The 13358-nt window shown below is 41.0% G+C and overlaps 1 protein-coding gene across 4 annotated transcripts in view; it reads right to left on the bottom strand.

Moving 5' to 3' along the window:
• LOC126272771 (NBAS subunit of NRZ tethering complex-like) overlaps positions 1–13358 on the bottom strand; it is a 410576-nt gene that overhangs the window by 40433 nt on the left and 356785 nt on the right. For all 4 annotated transcript variants that reach the window (XM_049975911.1, XM_049975912.1, XM_049975914.1 and 1 more), the window contains 2 exons: positions 5688–5929; positions 5465–5588 (listed from right to left, as the gene is read on the bottom strand). In XM_049975911.1, the coding sequence (XP_049831868.1) occupies positions 5465–5588; positions 5688–5929 (366 nt within the window). The remainder of the gene's footprint in view (positions 1–5464; positions 5589–5687; positions 5930–13358) is intronic.

Raw genomic sequence — 13358 nt, 5'->3', positions numbered from 1 at the left:
ATGGAATCCTCCAATAAAGATGAATATGGATCAGAGGTGATAGGATACTTTAAAATGATGGGTTTTCCAATGTGTCTCACAAATGGTTTTACTACATTCGCCTGCTTTCTTTGCCTTGGGGCAGAAGAGGCACTAAGGCTCACTATAAGAATGAAGACTGGCCAAAGAGAAATGAATTCTGTGTGGGAAAGAATAATGTCAAGTGGGAACTACTGGTAGAACCAATAAGGTGCTGACAGCCTAATGAAGCAGTTTTTTTACAGGTCTGAATAAGGGTCTGCCAGCCTTCAAATACCTCTCAGTCTTCTTTCCCAACTGTCTGAGGTAAAGGTCGAGGATTGTGCATTTGTGGCACCACAGAGGAAGATGATAACATAATGCAAGGAAATCCCAAAGATGCTCAGCAAAAAGAGAAGAGAAAGTTGCTCTGAATTGCACTATAGCATTAATTTAGGGCTTGGCCAATTATAAAACCAAAAACTATGTTGAGTACGTCAAGGCTACAATGAATAACTTCAGTGTAATAAGGTGCACAATGGCCAATAAAGTCTATAGAGTGTTACAAAATTCCCATTACAAACCCATGCCCAATCATCATCTAGCAGCACTACAGATCGTCAAAGTTACAGATGCATCTGTAAATGTATGTATATATACAGAATGATTCTGTGATGATGACACAGATTTCCTACGAAGCTGGAGAAGGATGAATGTATCAAGCTGAGGTTAAGGGTCCTATATTGGAAACAAATGAGTCGAAAGTTATATGCAAAAACTATTCTGATACTTCTGGCAGTGGAATACATGTACTGGTACTGTTGTTGCTATGATTTTAGGGTAGGCAACTTTCAGAGGGGCCACTATGGACCAAAACAAGAAAAAAGTGTAGTAAACATGGGTTCTAAAATGCATACATTAAGCACTTGCTCAATAGAGATATGTTACACAGTAGCAAAGATGAACAAGTGTTCATAGCCACTAAGGTATACATTTTTGAGCCCATGTTTACTGGACATTCATTCCTTGTTTCGATCCCCACTACCACCTCTGAAAGTTGCCTACTTTACCATTTTAGTATCAACGGTACCAGTGTATCAGAACAGTTTTTGCCTACAGCTTTGGACTCATTAATTTCTAGTAGGTGAACCTTAACTCAAATTAATACATTTATCCTTTTCGATCATCTTCGAAAGTTTGTAACACTATCACAGAATCACCCTGTATATACATACATTTACAGGCACTGGCACTTATAATTTTGACACTCTGTAGCACCGTTGGATGACATCTCTGGACATGGGTTCCAATTCAAAATATTGTATATTCACTCTCCTCTACAAGTTCTAGAAGCTTGTAATGAGAATTTCCCAACAGGCCGTATATTCTCGATGCTATTCTACATACATTCACAGAGAACCTGGAAGCATTTTCAGAATAGCAAGGGGAATGCTTCCATCAAGATATACTGGATTTTGAAAATAGCTGTCTCAGGCAGTATGAAGTAAACATAAAGGAAGCTCACATCTGGGGGTTGACTCTCCAAAGTGATTTGCAGTACAATCATAAATCTCAGAGAGCTCTTCACTTCCGCTTCACATAGGTCAAATTTAATATACATGCAAGTTTTTTAAGTTACATCATCCAAAATGTAACTTCCCATCTTTCCAGATCTAAAATAACTTTAAAATATTACTTTCTCATTCATAAAGGCAAAGTTTGCGTTGGTTAAATGGGATTTTTCATACTTCTGCTACATAAGGAAGTAGGATATGGCATTTGCAAACCAAGGACAAAAACAATGTTATGTAATGTCAACTACTATATTTATAATCAGATGGAATAATTTTATACTGAAGACCTGATTATTAAGTTTATGCTACTGCACCATAACATTTATTATTTCATTCGTTTACTTGCATGTCATGTTTGTTGAATATATGCTAGCGTTATTTTGCATTCACTAATGAAGCCATAATTAAGAAAAATTGGGTTCTCGGTGTTGTTTTTCACTATTTTGTATGTGATACACAGGGTGTTAAAAAAAGGTATGGCCAAATTTTCAAGAAACATTCCTCACACACATAGGAAGAATGTGGACATGTGTCTGGAAACGCTTACTTTCCATGTTAGAGCTCATTTTATTACTTCTCTTCAAATCACATTAATCATGGAATGGAAACACACAGCAACAGAACGTACCAGCGTGACTTCCAACACTTTGTTACAGGAAATGTTCAAAATGTCCCCAGTTAGCGAGGATACATGCATCCATCCTCCGTCGCATGGAATCCCTGATGTGCTGTTGCAGCCCTGGAGAAAGGCGTATTGTATCACAGACGTTCACAATATGAGCACGAAGAGTCTCTACATTTGGTACCGGAGTTGCATAGACAAAAGCTTTCAAATGACCCCATAAATGAAAGTCAAGAGGGTTGAGGTGAGGAAAGCGTGGAGGCCATGGAATTGGTCCACCTCTACCAATCCATCGGTCACCGAATCTGTTGTTGAGAAGTACGAACACTTTGACTGAAATGTGCAGGAGCTCCATCGTGCATGAACCACATGTTGTGTCGTACTTGTAAAGCACAGGTAGAGTATCCCATATGAAATCATGGTAACGTGCTCCATTGTGCATAGGTGGAAGAACATGGGGCCCAATCAAGACATCACCAACAATGCCTGCCCAAACATTCACAGAAAATCTGTGTTGATGACGTGATTGCACAATTGCGTGCGGATTCTCATCAGCCCACACATGTTGATTATGAAAATTTACAATTTGATCACGTTGTAAAGAGAACATTTGTACTGAAATGAGGACTGACACATTGTTGGATGAATCATTCGCAGAAGTGTACCTGTGAAGGCCAATCAGCTGCTGATAGTGCCTGCACAAGCTGTACATGGTACAGAAACAACTGGTTCTCCCATAGGACTCTCCATACAGTGACGTAGTCAACATTACCTTGTACAGCAGCAACTTCCCTGATGCTGACATTAGGGTTATCGTCAACTGCACGAAGAATTGCCTCGTCCATTGCAGGTGTCCTCATAATTCTAGGTCTTCCCCAGCCGCGAGTCATAGGCTGGAATGTTTCATGCTCCCTAAGACGTCGATCAATTGCTTCGAACGTCTTCCTGTCGGGATACCGTCGTTCTGGAAATCTGTCTCGATACAAACGTACCACGCCATGCCTATTGCCCCGTGCCAACCAACATATCAAATGGGCATCTGCCAACTCCGCATTTATAAACATTGCACTGACTGCAAAACCCTGTTCGTGATGAACACTAACCTGTTGATGCTACGTACTGATGTGCTTGATGCTAGTACTGTAGAGCAATGAATCACATGTCAACACAAGCACCGAAGTCAACATTACCTTCCTTCAATTGGGCCAACTGGTGGTGAATCGAGGAAGTACAGTACATACTGGCGAAACTAAAATGAGCTCTTACATGGAAATTAAGCGTTTCCGGACACATGTCCACATAACATCTTTTCTTTATTTGCGTGTGAGGAATGTTTCCTGAAAGATGGGCCGCACCTTTTTGTAACACCCTGTACATCTTAGGTAAAAACCTTTTATATTATATACACCGGTTTGGGCATAAAATAAGAAAGATTTGTGTATAGTTATTCAAAATAACTTTGAACTTTAAATTGTCAATTTTATAACTTTGCACAATAGTTTTGTTAATTTGATTGTTAAGAGCATTTAAATAAGGAGAGCAGAAGGCTCATAAAAGCTCAGTCGGAGACAGTTCACAGATGCCAACACTGTGTCGCACAGCAGTGTAATAATCTAATTGTTGTACTATGGTTTTGTGTCTATGTAGCCTGTTATGTGGAGTGGGCTCCCACCAAGAAGTGGTGCAGCCTGTCATCAATAAAACACTATACAACGACTTGATACCTAGATTATATCAGGGAATTCACGTAACTAGATCCAGTTAGCAGATGAGATGGACCGAGATGACGACTTCAGTAGCAGCGTCAAGAAGAAAATTACTCGGAGTTACACCGAATGCAGATATGTACAAGCAATGAACTAAACTTTGTGTGTCACTGCAGAACTAATTACTAAAGTGTAATGTTTGGAAATTGTCTAGCAGTAAACATATGTATTTTTCTCAACGTTATCTTTGAGTGGTGGAGGCCAGTGTGATCAATAACCCCCATGATCCACGTTCTTGATGTCATTGGAACGCAAGAATAACAACAAACTTTTCAAATTCTCTGTTTAATCTGATAATCTTTAATGTTGTATTTTTGTCACAATTGCAGTCTCTCCCCACCATGGCAATACCAAAACAAAAGTTTCGTTACACTACAAAGAATTCTTGCCACAATTAAGTGATTTAATACTTAGGCACTGTGTGGTGCTCCTGTTTCTAAAATTGTAATGAAAGATGGAACATGATAAACTTTACCCACCGTAGACAGAATTTACAACAGAATATCCTTGTCAAAGTGATCTGCATGTGAATAAAACAACATCAACTACTACTACTACTACTACTACTAGCACTTCTTCTTCTTCTTCTTCTTCTTCTTCAGGATGCTTTGAAACTACTGAAAAATGATGAAAACAAACTTAAAAATAAAGCCAGGTTAAGATCAAATTCTGAAATACTCAAATTCCAAACTCAATAAGACACTCATGGATGACTTTTAAACACTATACCTACAAATGTGAATGACTGCCATTAGCATTGTGACAATGGAAACAAAAACACAAATAAGGAAAGACAGCCATTCACATGCAGACGATTGACAGCTGGCACACCCACCTATGATGTCCCTCCTGATAGTCATCAGGTACATTTTCTGTGGTGTTTCAGCAAATATGTTGAATTTTGTTTTTGCAATGTGAAGCTGGAGTTAGCACAATAAAATACTGCTCATCACATCTTCCATGCTATGCCCAGTGTGGACAGAACGTGTGGCTTTGTTTTCTGTTACAAACAAAATGTATTGTAAAGTGGAATATTACATGCTTATTTGACAGAGTGGCCCCAAATTAGTCTATTGTGACATTTATTTTATCTATATGTATAAACAGACAGTAAAACATGAACAATAACCAGCTCTCCTCCATCAATGACAGCACCGTTCTGACCCACACAGACTGATACCACCATGTAGTAGGCCTGCTCAGTCACTGCTGGAGTACTGGTGATTGATGTTATTTTACTATCCCTGTTAACACATATCAATAAAACAAATACCACACTATAAAATTCTTAACAGAAAACAAAACAATGGATGCTTTTCATAGACACTGGGTATCACATAAAAGATGTGATGAGCAGTATTCATTTGGGGTGACGCCAGCTACACAATGCACAAACAAAATTGCAAGACTCTTACGAGGGATGTCCAGTATATGTCAGCTATAGCCTTTCCTTTTCCTCACTACTTTTTATTTATACTGAAATAAATGTCATACAGCTGACTCACCATTTCATTAAATTTCTTCCCTTTACATACTTCTTCTACAGCATCCAGAACTGAATCCAAATGTTCACCCTTGAAATGTAAAATTTTATAAAGAAGTAGCATCCATGGGTCTGATGTTTTGTTTCTGAAACATCAAGAATTTGACAGAACTTATGTTCTCTGTACATAGGTATACTGAAAAGAAGCATATTAAAATTACTGAATGTTTTGTTGTCATACATACCCAGAGTTAGTAGAATCCTGGAATGTTTGCCAGTGGTCTAACACATTTTTCAGCAATTTCAGTTGTTGCCATGATTCTGCAGTTGCAAGAAGCTTATGAAACAGTGATATTTCTGCTTCTACTGTGGAAAAGTCTGACTCACAGACCACTAATTTGATGTGAGACCATGCAAGGTCTACAACAGCCCTTATACGGCTCAAAAGCAAGCTTTTACTTCTTGCACCTGAAGGCATCACATTTTTCTGAAATTTAGATACATATTATAACTTTTCTATCATAAATCTACTACAGTCAGTTAGTTAGATAAAGTAATGTTTGTAATATCTCTCTGTGATATAGAATCTGTCAACATTAAAGATGTGATGAAAAGCTACAACCAAACTTTCAGAATAGATTCCTTAAACACAGGAGGAAAAAAATTTATATTAATATATGTCGAGCATTGCTTTATTTCCACATCAGAACTCACTTTCCATAACTTTTCCTCTTCATTTCAAGACTTCTTTATGTGCCATTATAGCTTCCCTGGTTTCTTTACCTTTCCTAAGTCCTAGTTGTTTTTCTCCTAAATCTTGGATAACCTTTCTTTAAGAATTCTGAGTAGAATTTTTGGAAGTTGGCTTACTAACATCTAGGTTCTATAATTTAAACAATCATTGATATTTTCTTTCTTAGGTATAGTAATGGTTTTATTCTTTGGTCAAATGTTTGAGTGTAACAAAAACATGACTCACTATAAATTAAACAATGACCTTTTTTTCCGAATTTTCAGTCAGGAATGGACAAATAGATTATCAAATTGACTAGCACGATCTCTAGTTTTGAAAATTCCAATACCAAATTTCAGATCCTTAGAACTTGACAATGCAATACCAATCCAAGATCCAATTCTGGAATACTGATCTTTGGCGGTGGCCTGCCAGTAGCCAATTTGGCCAGCCTGTCAGCGAGTTCATTTCCCAGGATCCCAACGTGACCTGGAGTCCAGACAAAGATCACCAAGCTTCCACACTGTTTGAGGGCAAAAAGGGACTCACTGGCACAGGAACAGATATGTACAAGAGTACAAGAGATGGGTACCAGCTCCACAGTGGAAACACTGCAGCCATCTGGCAAGAAGCAGATTTCATCCTACATGAACGTTAGCAAATCTGCACGAGGAGCTGTCAAGCCATCAGTGTAAATACTATTGATCCCTGAAACTAGTCAAGAATGGAGAAGAACTGGTGGCAGAAGGCTTCAGGATTAGCCAAGTCTTTCGAATTTTGTGAATGATCAGACAGAGCCCTGGGCAAAGTATGCTCATGAACGTGTACATGAGGGGGGCCAGAGAAGAGGTGGTGGAGGGGAAAGTTGGAGTTCAGAAAAAAGGTGACCAGATGCAGATGGCAATTGTAACCCCAGACCTGGGTCACTGTTGAGGTAGGTGGATCTCTGTATCTAGGAGGAGGAGATGGTAGCTTGGGTGCTCTAGCGAGCAGCAGATGTGTAACACGTAAGCGATCAACTGTTGTTGATGCAGAACCCGCAATGGTGGAACCTCTGTCTCTGTTAGGAGGCTGATCATGGGGCTACTCCAAAAGGCACAAGCTGCCAATTGTACCCCACAATCGTGTGACAGGAAGGATCCAATAAAGTCTTCAACTCACCATACTTTCAAGTAACTTGCACAGACACTGGCTAAAGTGACTGAACGATAGTCTTTCATCTGAATGGGCAGTTTTTCAGATTTAAAAAAGGGAATAATGACACTTTCTTGTCATTGGAAAGGGAATTCCCCCTTGCTCCTGAGACGGTTAAAAAGGACACATGTATGACATTGGCTATCATTTGATAAGTGTTGAAGCATTTGGTTGTGCACCCAGCCTGATCCAAGAGCCATGTCATTGCAGAGAGCAAGGGCACTGGTGAATTCCCACTCACTAAATGGGGCATTATACGGTGCCAGGCAGTGGGAAGCTAAAGATAAAGGGAGTTGTTCACAATGCCATTAGAGAAGATGGATTGTGAGAGGATGGTGTACTGACTCTCAGGCCTGGTCAAAATGTTGAGCAAAATGCTCTGCAATAGAGTCCAGGCTGGTGAGGACAACACCATTTATGGAAATTTCAGGGACACAAGTAGGAGGAAGACAGCCAAAAATGCACCTCACCTTTCCCCATACCTGCAAAGAGAGAGTATGTGGTCCTATGGCAGCAAGACAGCAAGATGTCATTCCAAAAAATTCATGGAAACTGGAACAAACCAAGTAAAGGGGAAAAGGGTTTTGTTTCAGGCTGGCAGGCTTGGTTGTACCCCCAGGTGGCAGCCAGGGAGAGGAAGGCATGTGGGCACTATCCAATCACAGTAAGCAATGTCTTTCATGCAGTTGTTGCTGGGAATTTTGATACCCCCAAAAAGGCGAGCAGGTAGTTCAGGTGGCAGAAGTGTGATCCCTGTGTTGTCAGGGGCCAAGCCAAATAGGTATGTAACAGCACCACCACCACATGGACTGACTACATATGCAGGTGACCCAGCCAAGGGAGTGGGGTCTACAGCGGGGAAGGAGGAGGGTGGGGGAAGAGGAACCGATGCCAGAGATGGTAGGAGGGGATTTCTTCCCCAAATGGCTCAAACTACAGAAACAATTTAGAAACGGAAGTCAAACCCAAAGTGGGAGACAAGAATAAAAGGGAGAGTAGAACACAAGACACAAGAAGAAAAGGGAATAGTAGAACCAAGGGAATAGTGGGATAATAATAAAAGGAAGCTCTGAGGGAGAAAGAGGATGGGTGGGGGAAGGCAGTCAGGAGGGGGAGGAGCTAGGATGGGAAGAAGTGGTTTTTTGGACAGAAATGCATCCTACAAGAGAAGAAAGCCTGAAATAGCTCAGGGCCCCATGCACTCTCTTACCCACAAAAGAGCTGTGGATCCCGTAGGGGTAGCAGCATTTTCAGAATGGAAGGACAGCCTACAACTACAATGGAACTGCTCATTGATGATGACAACAGTTTGCATAAAGCGTGACCATCTTTTTTAAGAGCTGAAGAATTTATCAGAATTCCAATTACTTTAGGAATTGTGGCTTTCTTACTTTCATGAAAAAGAAAAAGAAAATAAATATAAAAAAGCAGAAATTGAAACTTGTTTGCTTATCTTGATGTACCTACTCTTAATAGTAATTGAAAACTGATTTATATTTAAATATACGTATTTCATGCTTTCTGAATACAACTTGAAAAGAAAATTGAAGAATGGTCAAATGTTCTGTATAATTACTAACCCTGAAAATAAGAAACAAAATATATTAGAGAAACATTTGATGTCCCTTTGAAGGATTCCTGAAATCATTTACTTCTTTTTATTGGGAAAAGTGAATGAGCAAGAACAATGATGATGACAGCACTTGTAAGGGAGACAATATTTCTTGTGACAAATGCTTTTTCTTTCCTGGTATCTGAAAGATTGTTTATTGAAATATTTTGAGACTCAAAAATTGTTGGAAATTTTTTACATCTTCAGGCACAGTTGACAAAAATATATCAAGGCCATGCAACATGAGACTGCATAGTCTCCAAAGACCACAAGACAAGTATCCTCCAGTACTCTTTAAAATTCATAGATTGTAAGTCACACACTAAACTTTAAAGACAGAAATAAGCCTGTAGTAACTCCACAAGAAAAATAAAAAATAAAAAAAAATCCCGGGTGGTGCAACATAAGCGATACATAGAATAACAGATGTGAGTGGTACAAACCAAAAGAACATAGTCAACAAGAGTCAGCACTGCTCCGTGCGTATATAGGTGAGAGTCGCTGGTCAGTGTGGTGCAGACCATGCTGTGTGCACGCTTCCTTCAGCAGCCTCTAGTGGTCAGCCGACACTAATACAGTTGGCAGTTAATTTAAGTTCACAAGCATGGCAACAATACCCTTGGCACAGTCAGTCACATGCACTCTCCCTCGTGCAAAGAGGGCACCCAGGCGATGGAGGAGTCCCCGGTGGCCCAACAACACAGACATTCATCAGATCAAGAATGGTGGCAGCTGGTGCTGATGGCAGGGGTAGGATGGGCTAGCCTGAACACAGGAGCATAGGGCCAGAAGGCATAGGGATGCAGTTACACTCAAGGGCATTGTGCCCATGCGGCACCTGACGACAGCACCATCGCCATCTCTGTATCGTCATCAGCAGGCAGATCCCAGTGCAGAGGATACAGAGCTGGGCCCACTGGTGACAATGGCTCGGACAATAAGGGGGCTGGTGGAGGTGGCCCGACTGCAACAACAGTCTGTGGCAACTGACCCAAGTTATGAGACAAACTGGCATCCGGTGCCAAAAAGCTGGAACCTAAGCGTGCCACACATCGAGGAAGCAGCCAATGAGACGTGAGCGCCTCCACAACAGGTGAACCCAGGTTCAAGTTGGAGTGTGGCATAGTGGGCCATGGCGACAGGCTGCAACTGTGACCAGTAGCTTCTTGGAGCAAGTGATGGTGCAGGGGTGCAACTGATCAAACTGGGGAGTCCACCTCACTGGTTGTACAGATGCCACAAAGTCAGCACTCCCAGTCGCGGACAACAGTGGCCCGTATCCACTTGGGCTGGCAACCGAACCCTCATGCCAACACCGGCAATCCCGGCATGAAGTGGCCAGATGAACCAGACTGCAGCAGGTGCAGTGCCGGCCACAGGAAGTGGAGGAACGTGTGTGGCTGCTGTCCGTGAAGCAACTCAGCTGATCTCCATTCCCCCATTGGTGTGAAGGGATATGTGCTCAGGAAACAGGGAAGGACTTCGTCTGGTGAAGAACCTACAACAAACGTTTTCATTTGGGGCTTGAATGTATGCACTATTATTTTGTGTCTCCATTTTATTGATGGTGGAATGGTGGAGTCTTAACACAAAAAATGCTGTGACAAGAATGAAACAATTGAAAGATGTGTGAAATGAATAGGGACCCATAATCGGAAACTAAAAAGGTAACCTCACAACAGAAAAAAATGCTCAAAATCGTACCAATTGCCACCTCAGACGATGTTGACACACACAGGAGAATGCAAGGAAAGCAGGAAATCCACAACAAAGAGCCAATAGGAATTAAATGAGGGACATACACAGTCTACATGAATGTGTTCCTGTGGCTGGCATGGAGTACTCGGGGGACAGATTCCCTGGGAGCTGCCTGTCATTGGGCACACCGCGAATACACAGACAATTTCGTCATCAATCCCTGGAGCAAACCAAATCACCTGGCACTGTCAGCTGCAACAGGCAGAAGGCATGCTTTGTTGGTGGTGTACATTTTAGTTATTTTCACCAAGATGAACTCAAGCTGCAGTCTTCTTTTTTGGCACATCAGTGCAGAAGTGTGCACAGATCAGCTAAGTGAAAAATGCATGCAATAAGTATGTTTATTTATATATAAGACAACTTAGGAATTTTCCTTTGTGTGAGACCACTTGTAGAGGAACCATGTGCCAATATGAAGTTCTACATTTCTTTATTTTACTGATCACGTTGCTTCTGCATAATCTTTCACTGATTGTATCAATTCCCATTTGTATCATGACACATTGCAAAATTTCGAGCATTCGCAACAGCCATGATAAACTCATACCATTATCGTCAATTACAGGCTTAAACTTAAATGTGCTCTGATAAAATCTCTGGGAACAGTGTGCCTATCCTCTTTCAAAACAACTGTTCTCTAATTTAATAAAAATCTCATTTTGTGTATTTGCTTCAATTCTTACAGAGAATTAGCAACTTTTTAGCTCAATAGATTAAAAGATAATCAGTGGGCTTAATTTAAAGATATTTTTCATTGCCTTGTATACACTGCACCAGCCGAAATGCAGCCCCACTGCGAATGCTGTTCTTGAACATGGGAAGAAGTTGTTGATGTTCATAAGCAGCTGGAAATCGCCCTGACTACTGTCCAATTATTAGCAACTGTTGCAAATTCATGTATTGGAAGAGCTCCCGAGAGTTGTGTACCTGTGACATCAATACCAGAGGTACCTTAATGATTACCCTATCCTGTGGATCCTGTCTCCTCTGCAGAAAGTACAGGATCTGTCACTATTCATTCATTTGACTGCAAATGGCATGTCACTGGTAGATCTAGGCATCAGGTACAGGGTGGATGGGGACCAGGGAGGACTCAAGAGTGTTGTACCAATCCCTCTAACCAACTAATCTGAGGTGCTATTACTCACTGAAACTGAAACTGAGCCAGTGGGACTCACTTCACCTGTTTTGCGGAAACCTGTTTTGTACAGCGCCAAGAGCAGGCAAACACAGAATGGTAGGTGTCTATTAATCATCATCAGTTCAAACATATGGCGAATGATAGTACCCATTCGGGAAATGGCCGCAAGGGACAGGAAAGGACGCAAGCTGCATTCAGTGTGTGCCTGGAGGCCTCAGTCAGCATGTTGAAGAGGTTATTCCAGCATCCACTGAGGGAGCAGGGAGCAACCAACTGCAGATTGTAGCACACTTTGTAACAAATAATGCTTGTCATCTGAGCTCGCAAGTCATACTAGAGTCGTTCCACCGAGGGGCAGAGGAGGTTGAGAAGACTAGCTTTAAGCATGGAGTTTCAATGAAACACAATTTGCATCACTGTCTCCAGAACTGATCATGGTCTTTTGGTTCCGAGTTGACTGGAAGGACTGAACCAGAGATTTTGAAGGTTCTGTACAAGCTAGGCTGCAACGTCCTGATCTTGCACCATAGGGCTGAGAACTGTAGTGTCCCCCTAAGTGGGTCAGATGTGCGTGACATATCAGAGACTGCTACTCAGCTAGCTGACTGTGTGTGGGGTGCACACAAAGAGTTTCATAGATTAGGTGACTCTCCATCCAATCCAGATAATGATAGCTGTAGGAAACCGAGAAGTATCAGTGTAAGGCAGAAACAAATGACTCTCACAGATGAGAGTATTAAAATCCTAAAAGTAAACTGCTCAAGCACTCACAATAAAGTGCAAGAGTTTGAAGTGCTCATGAAAAGCAGTGAAGTTCATATAATACTAGGTACAGAAAGCTGGTTGAAACTTGGAATTGATAGCAGTGTGATTTTTGGGGGAATTTAAGTGTGTACCAAAAAGGATTTGGAAATGGGCAATGGAAGTGGTGTATTTGTTGCAGTAGAGAAGCAAATCAGATTCATTGACATAAAAATTGGAGCTGCATGTGAGATTGGCGAAGACTCAGTATCAAAGGTGGCCACAAAATGACAACCGGATCCTTCTAACGCCAACCAGAATCATCTCTGATGTAACCGAAAACATCAGAAAAAATCTCAGTCCACTTGTATGTAAGTTCCTCAATCATACTGCAATCACTGGTGAAGACTTTAATCAGCCAAAAAGTAATTGGCAAAATTACAGTTTTGTTAGTGGTGGGTATGATAAGATATCATGTGAACTTTACTAAATGTCTTCTCTGAAAAGTACCTACAAAATATAGTTAGAACCCAATTCATGAAGGAATTCTATTGGATCTAATGGCAATAAATAGACCTGACCTCTTTAAAGGATGCCCACATCGAAACTGGTATCAGTGACCATGACCCAGTTATGGCAACAATAATTACCGCATTACAAAGAACAATTAAAACAAGCAGAAAGATATATATGTTCAATAAACTAGACAAAAAATCAGTAGTGTCATATCTCAATGA

The sequence above is a fragment of the Schistocerca gregaria genome, chromosome 5 (assembly GCF_023897955.1).
Source record: "Schistocerca gregaria isolate iqSchGreg1 chromosome 5, iqSchGreg1.2, whole genome shotgun sequence".
Lineage (NCBI taxonomy): Eukaryota > Metazoa > Arthropoda > Insecta > Orthoptera > Acrididae > Schistocerca > Schistocerca gregaria.
This window is presented reverse-complemented; position numbering and strand designations above follow the sequence as displayed.